At 41.3% G+C, this 15,351-nt stretch overlaps 1 protein-coding gene across 2 annotated transcripts in view; it reads left to right on the top strand.

Annotated features, from left to right (window-relative positions):
• INPP5A (inositol polyphosphate-5-phosphatase A) overlaps positions 1-15,351 on the top strand; it is a 1,511,403-nt gene that overhangs the window by 1,045,269 nt on the left and 450,783 nt on the right. For both annotated transcript variants that reach the window (XM_085606194.1, XM_085606193.1), the window contains exon 9: positions 3,466-3,550. In XM_085606194.1, the coding sequence (XP_085462320.1) occupies positions 3,466-3,550 (85 nt within the window). The remainder of the gene's footprint in view (positions 1-3,465; positions 3,551-15,351) is intronic.

Raw genomic sequence — 15,351 nt, 5'->3', positions numbered from 1 at the left:
ACGAAATACAATCCCCTAACAAACTATGTTTAGATCTACTAACTTCATGTTAGGGGACACCAGGCAGTACAGAGTGGGAATGAAAGTCAGGAAGGAAGCAACCCAAGACAGTGCAGCGTGGCAGTTGAGAGACCAAACGGAGAGCGCTAATGAGGTACGCTTTTATCAAGAGTGGATTGACACTAAGGTGATTGGGGGAACTGTATATGCTACAGAGTATTTAGTAGAATACAAGTATGGAGAAGCCTTAGAGAACCCAGAGCCAAAGGGAAGACTCAGGAAGGAACCACGTCTACTTCAGGCAACGTAGGCACTAAAGTTGTAGAGCGGTCCTTAGAAAAAGTTGGCATGTTGAAACAGGTTTGGATGGAATCTGTTCTTGGACTGGAATGCCCATTGGTAATAAAAATTTGACGCATTTTATTTATTCGGCATGTTGATCTCTAGTTTTATTAAAACCATCTTTGAGTATAACTGTTTGTGCCATTTCTGCCTCTCCCTACTCATCTGCCGGTGATTACCTTCACAAATTAATATAAGAGAACATTGAGTCTGTAATTCACTGTAGCATCTTGATCATAGGAATGGTTTGGGCAATAAGCAGATTAGTTGACAAACATTTCCATTTAACTTAAACCATCCTCTCTCATCTACTCATAAACAATATTAAAGTTACTTTGATTATATTCTTCCTTGTCTGGAGTTTGAACTCTCATTGTTGCCAGAGGCATGAAAAAGGCAAGAATCCCATCACTCCCAGTCTTGGCTCCTGGTGGCCAGTGCACCAGCTGATGCTTTTGTTCCTGTCCACACCGTAACAGGTGATTCTCAGCCACAGCGAGTCTCAGGTCTACCACCACCCCCCCACCTGGCCATGTGTAGTGTGGGATTAGCAGGTGTGATTTAACTGCACCGAATTATCCCTGGCACAGAAACTCCAGGCAGAATATTGTCCAGTGCAGATATGCACCTGGTAAAACCGCAGGCAGGGCTGCGAGCATCATCACAGCCCAGCCTTTACCTGATACCTGCCATTTCTTTTTTTTGCATATTTTTATTGAGAAGTACATGTCAATATATAAACGATACGTCCAAAAAAGGAGAAGTAAACAATAAATCAAATTATGGCCGTACAAATTACTATGAAATGTTAACATCTCGTATTTCTAAACACAAAAATTAGAATACATATATCAAAAGATACAATATCTGAGATGCCCATAAAATCTGGAAAGGAAGAAATAGTAAAGGTGGACAAGGGAAGAGATGATGTAGATAGTATACAATATGTATTAAACCTTGTATTATAGATAGTTAGAATACAGTAGAGATAATATCATACAAATCCACAAATATAACATTTCATATGGAGATATTTCTACTAACCCAACAATATGTCTGCCATTTCTTGGAGGGAGCGAGAATTATTCTCTCAAGCATACAACATCCTACCCCCGTCCCCACCACCACCCCCCACTGGTAAACATGAGTAGAACATGACATGTTATTTGACCTAGAATAGAGATGGGTCTGTGGGTTTGTACCGTATCAGGTAAGCATGTTATTCCTTGTTTTGGGGTGAATAATTTGTAATAGCTGGATCTAAGTGCCGGGATACCAACTAGAATTGTAAATACCAACCCGCAGCCCTCCCCCTTCCCCGCGACCTAAAACTGTGCTACTTGTTACAAGGCCATTAGATTAGTGCTCACCCTTGATGCGGCTCCAGCCTAAACTCTTCATTTAAAGGACCTTGTATACAGCATTAACTGCATTAATTTAATTGTCTCTGGTTAGTGCCGCGGCCGCGTTGATGAGCCGTGGCGCGTTTCTTGTGTGCAGACTCAAAGAAGCTTGAAAACTGCGTACACACAATCTGTCACAGTTGCAAAGTTTGTAAATATTCCAGTATGTCAAAGCTAAAGTCAGCAAATCTATCAGCTGCAGCGGGAGCAGATTTGTTAAACGGTCTCATAAATATCTCGTCCAATGGCCTCTGCGCGCACCAAAGCGGTCTCAGAATGATAATCATTTTTGTGGCACACCTGATTGCACTCCATCCAGCATCATTATGCTTTGAAAATGTGCGAAAAAATCAATAACACATTTCTCGTAATATATAGAAGATGCATTTTTAAAGCAGTTTCATAAGGTAATTCTGACCTGGGTATATTTTATCTTTACACATCCTCCAGATCCACTTAATATATAACTGTTGATCGATCCGGTTTATGTGAGGGATTGCATGGCTTCAGACGAGTCTGGCCATTTTACATACATGCCGAGAGACTGGCCACACATGTGGGTGGTCTGACCCGGTTCCGGATTACCACATAGGCAAAGTAGGCACCGGCCTATGGGCCCCAGTCCTTTTAGGGGCCCCACGACAACGAATCAAAATAATATTGATTTGATCTTGGAAGAAAATTGCAATCAAGCTTTCTTAAATTGTTTCCAAAAGATAGAAAAAAAAAATGAATCGACTCAAAGAAACGCAAACTTCCCATTAAAGACTCTATAGAGACCATGCTGTATTAATGTAATGTACCCATTGAATATTTAAAGTTTCGTTGGTTTATTAACAATTTTTTTAAATTGTTTAACAACATTAATAATTGTTCATGTTTAGTTTTGTGTTTATAAAATTGGTTTAATAAAATTGTTGGTTGGTAAAATAAAAAACGTATTAGGAGATAATTTACGATGGGGGTCGAAAATTTCGACTGCATAAGGGGCCAGAAATTTTGACTGCCTAGAGGCCTCCACAGGGTTTAAGCCGGCACTGGTCTGACCAGACAACGGGGTACATACATACAGAATTGGTCCATAAGCTCTGGTGTTATATTTGTCAATCCTGTATGCTATTGGTCCAGAATGTCGGTGCTGGGTGCAGAACAGTCCCTTTGTAATGGACATGGGAAATGTTTGACATTGCAAGGTTCACATGGTTAACCCAATTATTCTGCTGTATCTCGTTTTAGCTTAGCCTCTAAGTGGATTATTGTGCACAGCATTGCAGTATAGTTGCAGGAAATATACTGTGAGCTACCACAGGATGGCATCCATCACAGCCTCTTACCTTCATGGGGTTCTGCAAACCTGTACTAGCACCAGTCACTCCAGGGTGATTGATTACTGCTGCCACTCGGTGTGGCAAAGTAGAGTTAGCGTAGATACGGAGAAGCTACTTACTCAACAATAGGGAAAGTAAAGCGCTATACAAGTGACCACAACGCTAGCCTTATTCCATGTCAGTTACAAGAGCGGCAAACATGCTTTCAAAGAAAGATGAATATTTACCTGTGATTACGCTTTGTTCTTTGATGCGAGGTTTCATTCTCAATGTTGCGTGATGGGTATTCCTTAAAATGTCTGTGGCAGTGCAAGAGCGGAAGTGCATGTCACATGTGGATGTGTCAGTCATGCGTTTGAAAATATTAAAGGGGGTATTTTCTTTCTTTCTAGTATTACAGATCACCGGTATGAGAAAATTCCATACTTAGTCTTCGGAGATTTTAACTTCAGGCTGGATCTAAAGTCTGTAGTCGAGGTAAGGTTTTCTTATTCATGTTTGTGTTGTATGACTTCCCATTGGTCACTTATACTGTGGATTCCTATTTGCTTGTAGTTTATTTTGACAAATATGAAAATGCACTTGCATCCATCTTAGAACGGTAGTCCATGGGACAACAAAATATATACTCTGCATCGACTTTCCTGAGACCTTGTTTCTTTTTCATTTCTTGTAATTCAGACAAGGGAAAGGAAATATTTAGGCCTTAATTAAGAACTGAGTTTTAAACTTCAGGTATTCCACGTCGAAATTCCACATCCTATTTCGTTGGTTTATTGGAATTTTGAAAGTCCCCTTACGATTCCAGTATAGGACATTTTGCATGGTTTTAAATTTCAGGATATGGCAGGAAATTGCACCTACAGGACTGGGTACATAATTTGAAAATGCAATGAACAACCACAAATTCTATATTATGTGGTTATTCTCAAAGGGTCAAATTCACATAGGGAAATTCAGTTGTTTGTGGACCTCAAACTCCTTTCCAACTCCGTCCACCTTGGAGATGATCAGCGATTAAGTCCAGACAGGTGCTGGAATAACTTCACTTATAGGATGAAAAGTGGAGCGGATTTCCCCAGAGTTTCTTAGCATGCATGGGAAGGGGTTTGTGCACGGGGAAAATGATTTCACTATAGAGAAAATATATATTTTCCCAGAAGGCTCTAACGACCACTATGGAGAACTCTGCACAGGTAGAATAGGAGCCTCGTGACATTTTCAGAAGTGCAGCTAGGGAAACTGTACCTGGCGCAGCTTTCCAGGCTTACTACTGGAAATGTTTGTGAATTCCCCCCAAAAAACTGTAAAAGTACTTTCAGGAGGAGATCTAAATTTCCATCCGTACTTTTACACTTCTGTTTGCTAATAGGGACCACGGTGTTTTCAGACAGTATTCTGCTGCAGATAAAGATGGAAAACTATTCCTTTTAAAGATTAGAACAAGTGCCTTTCTAGTGTTACAAAGAGAAGGGAATAGTGCCATACTGTCACAGCTTTCCAAGTGCAGCGGTGTCTTCATTGTGAATCCCCAAAGTGTTGGACATACTTCTCAAATGCTAGAATAAGCCTGTGTTGAGTGGATTCGCCACTTTTGCCAGCCTTCTGTGTGAATCTGACAAAAAAAATTCTCCAACTCCCATGTTTGTTGTGTAGGAGAACACCTTTAGGCTGAATGTCAAATCACTGGTGCATGCAAGACTCTGAGTGATGTAAGGGCAGATGGGGCTGGATAGAGAAGAATCTTATTTAATTATTGACACTTCAGGCAGGTAATAAAAAGTCCTACATTTATGTGTCGGTGAGGGGCGGGGTTGTTTCTCTAGTGCATGGAAATTCGGCGTAACTCCATAATATTGTGGCATACCACCTCAGTGGTTGAAAACTACTTCAATTATGCCACGTTTATATTGTGAGGCAAAGGAGAATTTGTTTTTGCCAAAATAATGATGAAATTCTTATTGTGTTTTGTGATATTTTGTTCAAATTTTCCACACTTGTTTGATTCAATAATAAATTGCAGTTCTCTGTTCTCCGTACATGGTTTTTGCTGTCTCACAACAAACAGCTTCACCTGTCTGTTGCAGACTTTGTCACGATTAGGTGGTTTTCTTTATCAATTTCAGCAGATTGCTGTTTTTTAGATGGCATTCCTCCTTAATACCTGTTTGACCCACCCATAGAGCAAGACTTCCTTACCATTGCTTATCCTTCCACTGCTCACGTTAAGCACTCTATGAAAGTCCATGTGTTGTCCTTTGTCCCTTCGTTCAGAGAGCCCTTCTGCACTTTTGTTGGCTCCTTCGACCTCCAGCTCGTCAAAAAGCAATGCATATTGAATCACATAATACAGCGGCCATCTTGAAAGTATAGAAAACAATGGTTTGTATACTTTTACATTGTTTTCTATACCTTTAACATGGTCAATCACCACTATTGGCTTTGCCAATGCCAGCAGATTTTACAAACCTACACCACTGGTATAGTCAGTAGCATTGCCCACAAAGCATTGACAAAGAAGGATCTGTTGACTTTGCCAATGCTTGTTCTCATGGTATTTGCAAATGCTCAGCTGAAAGAGTTCCATTACTAAAAAGGAGAAAGTCATTAAACTGCAACTGGAAATTTCCCTGTTGTGACTGTAGCAGTAGAAAGATCTAGGAAATACCCCATTTGACATCTGTGCAACCTCTTTCATTTCAAATGTTGCGGATAATGATTAGTACATAAAACATCATGAAATCCAACAAGTTGTGGCTGTACTGGTTTGGTTTTTGAAGTTTTCAAACTATGATGTGAGTTTGGCTAATACCAATCGTGACACATTCTATGTCAGCTCATAAAGGAGATGTGATATGCAAGGTCTGCTTAGTAAAGGTATTAAGGTAGTGGAGAAATATCACTGACACAGAAGGTACTGCCTGTGGGGAATAACAGCCCTGATCAAGCAATAAATTGAGGATGTTATGAGTAACTTATGCAATAGGGAATGGAGATTTTACTATAGAGCTCTTAATCCTATGCGGACAAAAAAACACTGCCCAAAAATACTAGGAGTCTGCTTAGATACTGCACAATTAACTTGAAAAAAATACTGCTGTGGGCATTGAGTTATATGTGAGATATTCAGCATATTTGGGACTGGAGATGATGAATAAAGCCTTATAGCTAGCCAGCATATACCTGGCAACATGATATAACATAATATATAACATGAGGCTGAGGAGGGCTGTAGACATTAGAAGCGTATGATGTGTAGCAAAAAATGATTTCAAGGTCCAACCATTTTGTCCATTTCCTTACGTACCAATGTTTTACAGACTTGCATAGTCTCCAACTTTCTTTTAATGTATGAGTAATACCTCTTCATTATTTTTTGGGATTTGCGTTTGTTGACTGGTTTTAACTATATGACATTGTTACGAGGTCATTCCATTGATTGATTCCCAATTGTAAGAAATTAGGTTATTGGTTGACTGGGGTGTGAGCCCTGGTCAAGAAGCAACTACAATCCTCGTCAGGGTGAGGCACAAGCCAACCTTAAATTAACCTGGGCGCAACCCTCTGGTAGCTTGGCACAGAGCAGTCAAGCTTAACTTAGAGGCAATGTGTAAAGATTTTGTGCAGCAATTCAAACAATAATAAAGTGGAAACACCACACTAAAAGGATTCCACACCAAGTTAGAAACATAGACCTTTCTTTAATAAATGAAAAACAAGACCAAAGGAGTTATGAATTTGTAAAGATTTTTGTGAAAATAGCGCCAAAAAGCACAAAGCATCAACTGCGTATATCAGGTTGCGCTGGACCGGGACAGAGTCACAAGTTCAGGCAAACCGAGATGAAGTGTGGGCCGGTTACACAGATCTAACTAGGTCCGCTGAACAAAGTACCTTAAATCCGGGTTTGTGGAGTGTTGTGAGCATCCACAGTGAAAATGAGTTGCGCAGCCAAAGCAATGTGTCGGTTCCGAGATGCGGTGAGGCTGCGATTCAAGTGCCTGCATTGTCATCGAGGATGCTGTTGATGGAGCTTGCAATGCGAAGTCCGGCGTCAAGGATGCGGAGCGCAGTTGGGGTGATGCATTGCTTTCAAAGAGCTGCAAGGCTACAATACGGAGCCAGGCCTCACCGTCGAGGCCGATGTCGACGAGGAATGTGAGGGCCTGCACCAAGGATGCATCGTGCACTTGTGTTTCTGATGGACTGCGGTGAAGATGCATGTCTTTGTGATGGGTCCAATCCATGCAGCACTGCAGATCCGTTGGTTCTTCTCAGGTTTGCGATGTGCAGAAGAGGAAATGCATTGGTTCTGCCGGATCCACAGAGGCTGGCAGAGCACCTTCAGCCACATCCAAGGGTCCAGGTCCAGGGTGTCACGACTTGGCAGGGTAGACTCGCAGAGACAAGATGCAGGTTGCAAGATTGTTGGAAACCTGTTGTGTCTTAGGTTTCAGATCAGGAGGCCATCCAACTAGCTCTTGGAGTCAGTTTCGGTTCTGGGTTCAAGAGATGCAGGTCCAGTCCTTCTCACCCTGGCAAGAGTTCAACTGATCAGCAGATCAGGGCACTAGTCCCTTCAAGGCAGCAGTCCAGCAGAGTGGCAGTCCTTTCACCAGCACAGCAGCGCTTCTTTCTCGCAGAGTATCCACAGCCCCATGGAGTGTACCGAAGAGGTGATTTCTGAGGTCCAGTATTTATACCCGGTTCTGCCTTTGAAGTGGGGGAGAAGTTTCTAGAGGCTTTCATTTGAAGTGCATGGGTGCCCTGCCTCTCCTGCCCTGGCTCAAGACCCAGCGACAGGCTACAAGTACCAAATGGCTAAGGCAGGAAGAGGCCAACTTCCTAAAAGCAAAAAGAACAATTGATTGACAGAATGCTGAACAATGTCAAACATTCACCCCAGTACAGAGATCTGGGCCTATATACATCGTTTGTTTTGCTGCTCATGACATTCAAGTTTAAACCCAGCCATATGCAAATCAGTCATGACCCTGCTCCCCATGGAAATAGTCCAGCCCGAACTGCCAGGCCAGGTCTTCCCTGGATGGAAACACACATCCGGAGACCGGTTTCGAGGTTTCACCCACCATCAGCCAGGCTAGCTTTAATCCAGTGGCACAGTGAGCCACATCTGGGCATACCCGGCACTCTTTGGGACGAGAAAGGAAAAGACCCACAAATAAACTGGAATGGCATGGGGAGCAAAAAAATTATGGCTCCATCATTTGTGTGTGTTTAACTTTCTAAAAGTGTCATTTTCAAAATTGTTATTTAAAATCCGACTTTGCCCTAAGTTAGGATTTTAACTTAGTATTCCAGAGACACCAAACATAAACTGGCTACCTATTCCCATTGGGAACATCGCTTATAAAATATAATAAGGTAACTCCAGTTATCCTATGGGAGAGTTAGGCCTTACAGTAGTGAAAAACAAACGTAAGAATTTTTCACTACCAGGACATGTAAAACTTAAAAGTACATATCCTACTTTTTAAATACATTGCACCCTGCCCTCTGGCCTGTCCAGGGCCTACCCTAGGGGAGACCTAAATGTATTTAAAAGCAAGGTCAGAGTCTCTCAAAAGATTAATTTTGCCAGTTTGACATGGCAGTTTAAAACTGCACACACACGCTGTAATGGCAGGTCTAAGACATGTTTAAAGTACTACCGAAGTGTGTGGCACAATCATTGCCACAGGCCCTCTAAGTAGCATTTAATTCACAGGTCCTGGGCACGTTGAGTATCACTGTACTTGTGGAGAGACGTACAAGTACATTAAATATGCCAGTTGGGGATGAGTGCATCTCTCGAGGATAATACCAATTGAAGATATGCCAGACTATTACCTTGATGATTGCTCATGCTTTCCTCAGGATTTAACGGTGTGTTGAACAAGATTTTAGGGCAAGAAAGGGGTTAAGACTGGTTGCAAGCCAGGTGCACAATGTTCATTTTTATTTTCCTGTTCATTGTGTATTTCGATATGGTTGTCTACAAATAACCCATGAGATTTTAATGTTTTCTCTCTTGCTCTGCTAGAACTTCCAAAGGCTGTAGGCCTTCAGAGACAGACTAGGGCCACAGGATTAGATAAGGTAAAAAGTGATCCACTAAGATAACCTGCAGTCCCACCCAACAGCTAGCAATATTTATAAAGTTTATGAATGAAGCAGCTCTGTTAGTCTGTGTTCCATTTTACTAGAGGGCAGTATCTCTCTGTTTTAAAAAATGGAAATGCAAAGTGACAGGCATTTTATAGGTTCATCCTTTTGATCATGGAGACATCATACCTCGGCTCCAGTCAAACATTAACTAAGACTTTACGTTAGTGTTCTCCTTTTTTATAGTTTTTGCCTTAACATTCTTTACATCTACATCTTTGGTTCACCTTACCTGATTGTAATCGTTTTTGTATCTTTTTGCCTATTAAATTTTTCTATATTTTTCTAAATTGGTTTTGCAACATTATTATTTTGGTTTTCTGACTTTAAAACTATTGGTCCTTGTTGACCCTAACACATTTTTCTAAGGATTTACCTGTTGCTTGTGGCAAAGTAATCAGGGGTTGAGCAGAATTCCATTTAGACTTGTGTAGCGTCTGTTTTTAAGCTGATAATGTTTTCCCTTCCCACATTAATAACCCACTTTCTGACACTTGGAAGTTATAGCTGTTAGTGGCGGAAGAATACCTGGAAAATCACAGATCTGCAGTGAGGGCAGGGGGGACAAACCACATGGCTGCTACCATCTCAGTGAGTACCCTGTGCTCACATGTTTTAGAAGCGTGTATGCTTCTCCATGACAAGGAGTAGTAGCAAAAACATTAATGCTTGAGTAATGGTCCATTATTACTCAACTTATTTGTATTCCCTTTCATCCACCTTTGGAAGATGAAAGGTAAAATCTGCCTTCCTTGGACTGCTTATTAAGGCACACACATGAAATAAAACAGCCGCATCTAGTCTGCCGATTCCACTCACTCTCAGTTTGCCGATCCCATGTTGCTTACAGTGGTTCCTTTCTATCTACAATGCTTCTATTGTGCAATAAATCTATTTGCTTTCACACCTTCTTGAGATGTACTTCCACACATTCAGGCCTTTCATAATAAAGCATGTTATTGTGGTATTACGTTGAGCCTTCTTACTTCCAGATGCTTGTTCCGATGTTACTTTAAGTTTCAAATAGGTTCTTTCCTCATTTTAAGTTTAGTTCAAACCATTACCATTTGTAGTTCTCGCCCGAGACAGCGCATGCACTATCACTTGCAAGATATTTTGTTTAACATACAGGGAGCATAAAGCACGCCCACTGCTTACCATTCCTTGGCTTTATTGTCACTCTTGTTTGCTGGCTCCTGTTTCGTCGGCACATGCTGGCTTCACTTTTACTTTATTTTCTGTTTGTGCGTTTCCCCTGTCCATGGAGCATTGATCAAGTACTCCTGTGTTTCTTTTTTTTGGGAGTGTCCTACCTCTACTTTCTGTCCCTGCCAATTTCTTTCTTCTAAGAGTGTATGGGTTTTTAGGATGTCTTGATGATGGTTTTGCTCTGCGCTGTTGCTTTCACCACTCGTTCCCGGTGTTCGTTCCCCTTTACTTATCTTCCTTTCCCCTTCTACTCTTTAGTGCAGCATAACACCAGCAGCCCATAGGTTGTTACTGTTGCTTTGAACAATGATTTCAAAATACATTAATGGCTTCGGACTATATATTGACAGTCCATACAATACCACATCATACTATACAATAGCAGGCCATCCTATACATACAGTACAATACAATAGCCGGCAACACCATACTATACAATGGCAGATATACCATACCGTTCCATACCATACTATACTATACTATACAGTAACATATCATACCATACCATGCCAGGACATTACATACCATACTATACTGTGGAAGGTCATATCATACTATACAATGAGAGGCCATAGCATTCTATAAAATATGAGGTCATACCATACCATACAATGGCCGCCACACTGTAGTCATACCACACCATACCATACAATGCCAAACAATACCATATTGTACAGTGACAGGCCATACCCTACCATTCAATGACAGGCCATACCATACCATACCATACCATACTATACGACAGGCAATGTCATACCATACTACATATCATAATAAACATACCATACAATGACAGGCCATACCATACTATGCTATACGACAGGCCATACTATACCAAACCATACCACACCACACCACACCATACTATACAATAACAGGCCACATTATACGATACCATAATATGCAGTTCAATGCAATGGCAGGCATACCATACCATACTATAGAATGACAGGTACACCATACCATTTCATATCATATTGTACAATGACAAGCCAAACCATACAATTCCAGGCCATAACATACCATACTATACACTGACAAGCAATACCATACCATACTCTACCATGTTGTATATAAGCATTTATTTTCACTATAGATATGTACCTATCTTTGTGTATTGCTTTGTATAAACATGTAGAATAATTATGTTGTTAAAAAAAAAAAAACATTAAAGTACAATAACACTTGAAAACCAGAGTTTATCTGGTGCATCTTTGGCCTGCATGTACTTGCTTCCATTGTGCATATATGTACCTTCCATGTACTTGGATCTGTGTGTTTGTTACTTTTCTCCTGAAAAAGCATATCCAATGCACTACCCAATTTCTCATCCTGTACCACTATCAATATATTTAATCTACATATACTTACCTCCTTTATGCATCTATACACTTTCAATGTACTTATGGAGCTATATATTTATCACTTTCTTCTAATTTAGCATTTCCAATGCACTACCCTATTTCTCAGCCTATACTTCTCTCAATATATCTTCTAGACCAACTTTCTGACTCATCGCAAATTTCTTTCTACTACTCTTTCCAATGCACTACCCTATTTCTCACCCTATACCTCTATCAATATATCCTCTACATCCACTCTCTCACGTATCCCAAATCCCATACCACTACTATGATCCCCACAATAACTCTTTCTAGACTCTACCCCTCCTTGCATCATGACACCTCTTTTACTATACCGATCCACCAAAACAAACCTTTCTAAACTCTTCCCCTCAAAAAACCCTTTTTACTCATCCAAAAGCCTCCTCCTACTGCTATGATCACCCAAAAAACAAAAAGTATCCAAATCCTTCACTCTTCTATCCTCCACTATCCTTTTCAATCAAAATAACAGACTAACATGTTCACTTCTCAAATTCCATATTCCACTATACTAATTCATCACTAATCCTTTATGGGTTCTGTGTTTTATTACTCTGACAGCAGCCTGATGAAACATTTAACCAAAACATTGTAACAATAGCTACCACATTATTGTCTTTTTTTTCTAGGGAGCACAAGAATTCAGGGTTGCCTTTTACTTTTATCTAATGTGCTGCAGTTGAAATGTTTGGGGCCAGGAGGCGCATTGTTCCACCAGCCATAAATGCCCCAGCTGTGTTTGCTCTTTAATTGAGTTCGTTTGAGGTACTTCAAACACACTCTCTCTAACAGTTAGGCTAAGACGAGCAGAGCTGGGCCTTGCATTTGAGGGCTTGGGGGGCGGGATATTGCTGATTGAGATAAGGATAACCAGGGCCTGACTAACACAAGCCGCGCAGTCGAGATGTCACCTTTCATGCGGAGACATTGTCGTGTCCAGCTGCTCCTCGTTTGAAGACTATTCAAAGAATGTGACTTAAACACTTTGCCGCACTCATTTGAAATGTAAAATGGGCTTTCATCACCATAGGCGGTGCCTACGACCAAGTAATCCACGGGTGGAGGGACGCCTGTGCTACCAGGTGGAGTTTGCAGGTTATAGGCTGAGCCAAAAAATTGAAAATGAATGCTATTCTTATCACAGTGTCTGGACTACGGAGAGTGCCATAGTCTACGCCATTTTGTCATTTAGGGGGAAAGAATTATGATACACAATGTGCAAATCGCGCCTGCACATCTGCATAAATTACAACGCAGGTGTAAACCAGATTATGGGGGGGGGCGCGAGACAAAAAATACCTGTGAGAGGACAAGTGCTCTTGAGAGAATGGCCCCTGTAATGTGTGAAACATTTCTATTTTACTCATACATAACTTTTAATTTATTCCAGCCCTAAGTGTTGTTAGAAAGCAAAATGTTGCATATTTTACGCGAAACAAAATAGTTTTTCTAATTTTTGATCTGATATAGAAATGTCTACCTGTGACACGGACAAAGGACAGGCATGCACGTTGGACGGCTGAAGTGGACGCATCTAACACCATTGCGTACACTACATATTCTGGGCAAGTGCTACAATTTCACAGGTGTCCATGACGCAGATTCGGTGACTATGGACAGATGGAGAGGCGATCACTGTTTGTTTCGGATGTACTGTCAAAGAAGGCGGCCAAACTCGAGCACGGCATTTCATTGGCAGCGGAGAGTGAATGCTCTTCTGTCAGTCACAGTCAGAGAGCTGCTTTATACCTCCTTTTGCTGAGAATCTCTTGGACCACACATGCTCTTTGACTGTGAAAGATTTGCTGTCACCATCTCCTGCGAATCTTCAGTAGTGTTTAAGAACGCACTTTACAATGTGCGGCAGGATTCATGCAAGCCGCCAATCTGTTGTATCACTGTAAACGGAAAGCAACGTAGATGCAGGAATCCACCTCTTCCCGAGTCGCCTCCCTAATTGTTATGCATGTATGTGTTAATGAAGAGGTCGTGACCTCTATCTGTACATTTGTATAGCTACCTACACACTGATGTCTGCTGCTGGCATTTTGTGCTTTCTACATGCAGAGGTGCCCTTTCCCCTCCATTTGTTGGAGCAGATGTTCTTGATTGATTTCCCTGGTGTGAGGGAGGGGCTTGACCCGCAGGGGGTGGATTTCCAACCTATAGATCTGTATGCACTGAAGCAGGAAACAGCAATCTTGCCAGTGGTGGGGCTGAGACCAGCGCTGATGTCCTGTGAATTTCTCACAATCAATATACAGTTTTCTGGCGCTTATTTAGAGCACATATAAATTAAAGGAGGTTGCTTGTGGTAACTCCTGTCCTTTACAGAAGTCCTACCATATTGGGCACTTACTCAGTTTTCAACATTGGCGTTTAAAAAACAACAGCACGGATACTAGTCAGTATGTCTGCTTATATCCGCAGGTGCCCTCCAGTGTAGGACTTTTCCTCAAGTGCAATTTATTATAGGAACATCAACTTATTATTGAACGACTGTAAACTAGTTAGAGCTCTCATTTCAGATTCATTATTTGAAGCTTTGTAATTTTTATCCATGCTTAATAATGTCTGAAGAGATAAATGCGTAATTCCCGATGCCTTCATGCGCTTCCAAAGTTAGGCCCTGGTTACGAGTTAGGGGTAATTCCATTTGGTGAGTCCCAATCGCCAGTATTTCCATTACTGCCTGTAACTCCGTATGGAATCCCACCTATTATGAGCTATTCCCCTCGAAATGGGGTATAACGATGCAGATATAGAATTAGTGTATGGAGTGCTGCACAGTATTCCCAATTACACAATTTCTTGAATGGTCCTATTCACCACCTGTTGAGAGCAGGTCATAAATGGGGGCAGTGGATTCTCTGCAGGTCAGTGGGTGTAGTGAGGGGTGGGCAGTGCTTAATTTGTAAAATATTAAGTCCAGGTGCTTACATTTTTGGGGAAGGCCACACCCATTTTCCCCCAGCCTGACCCACTTCCTGCACTAGCTCCACCCACTTACTATATTGGCCCCACCCACATCCTCAACTGGCACTGCTGAAAGCCAGGTGTAATAACACATCTGAATTCCCGCAAGGGAGACTTCCGCAAGTAAGTTTCTGATAGGCGGTTCACGCCAGCCCCAAAAAAATGTTGAAAAAAAGGAAAGCAAATGGGCATTTAAAGCACAATTTTGAAATAAATTAGCTAAAATAACTAATGCAACTTCTGCAACATAACACTGGTTAGGGTTGACTTAACCAATAACAACTTAATTCTACCCAAACAAACCCTTTTTAGTAAAATTAGGATAGTCAAAGACTGGGACAAAAGCATAACTTTTTAACCTGTACCATGCTGTTTGCATCTAGCACTTTGATGGCAGTTTACGGCTCACTGTACTAGATCGTGATTGTAACGTATGAATTGCACAGTAACAAAATAATCTCTGTGGCAAAAGCAGCAGCCCACTGAGCTGGGCACATAAAATACTGTTTTGTAATCTGCATAGTACAGGTTCTTTGCAGCAGG

The sequence above is a fragment of the Triturus cristatus genome, chromosome 1_2, assembly GCF_964204655.1.
Source record: "Triturus cristatus chromosome 1_2, aTriCri1.1, whole genome shotgun sequence".
Taxonomy (NCBI): Eukaryota; Metazoa; Chordata; class Amphibia; order Caudata; family Salamandridae; genus Triturus; species Triturus cristatus.
Note: the sequence above shows the minus strand (reverse complement) of the source record. Positions and strands in the feature narration are given on the sequence as shown.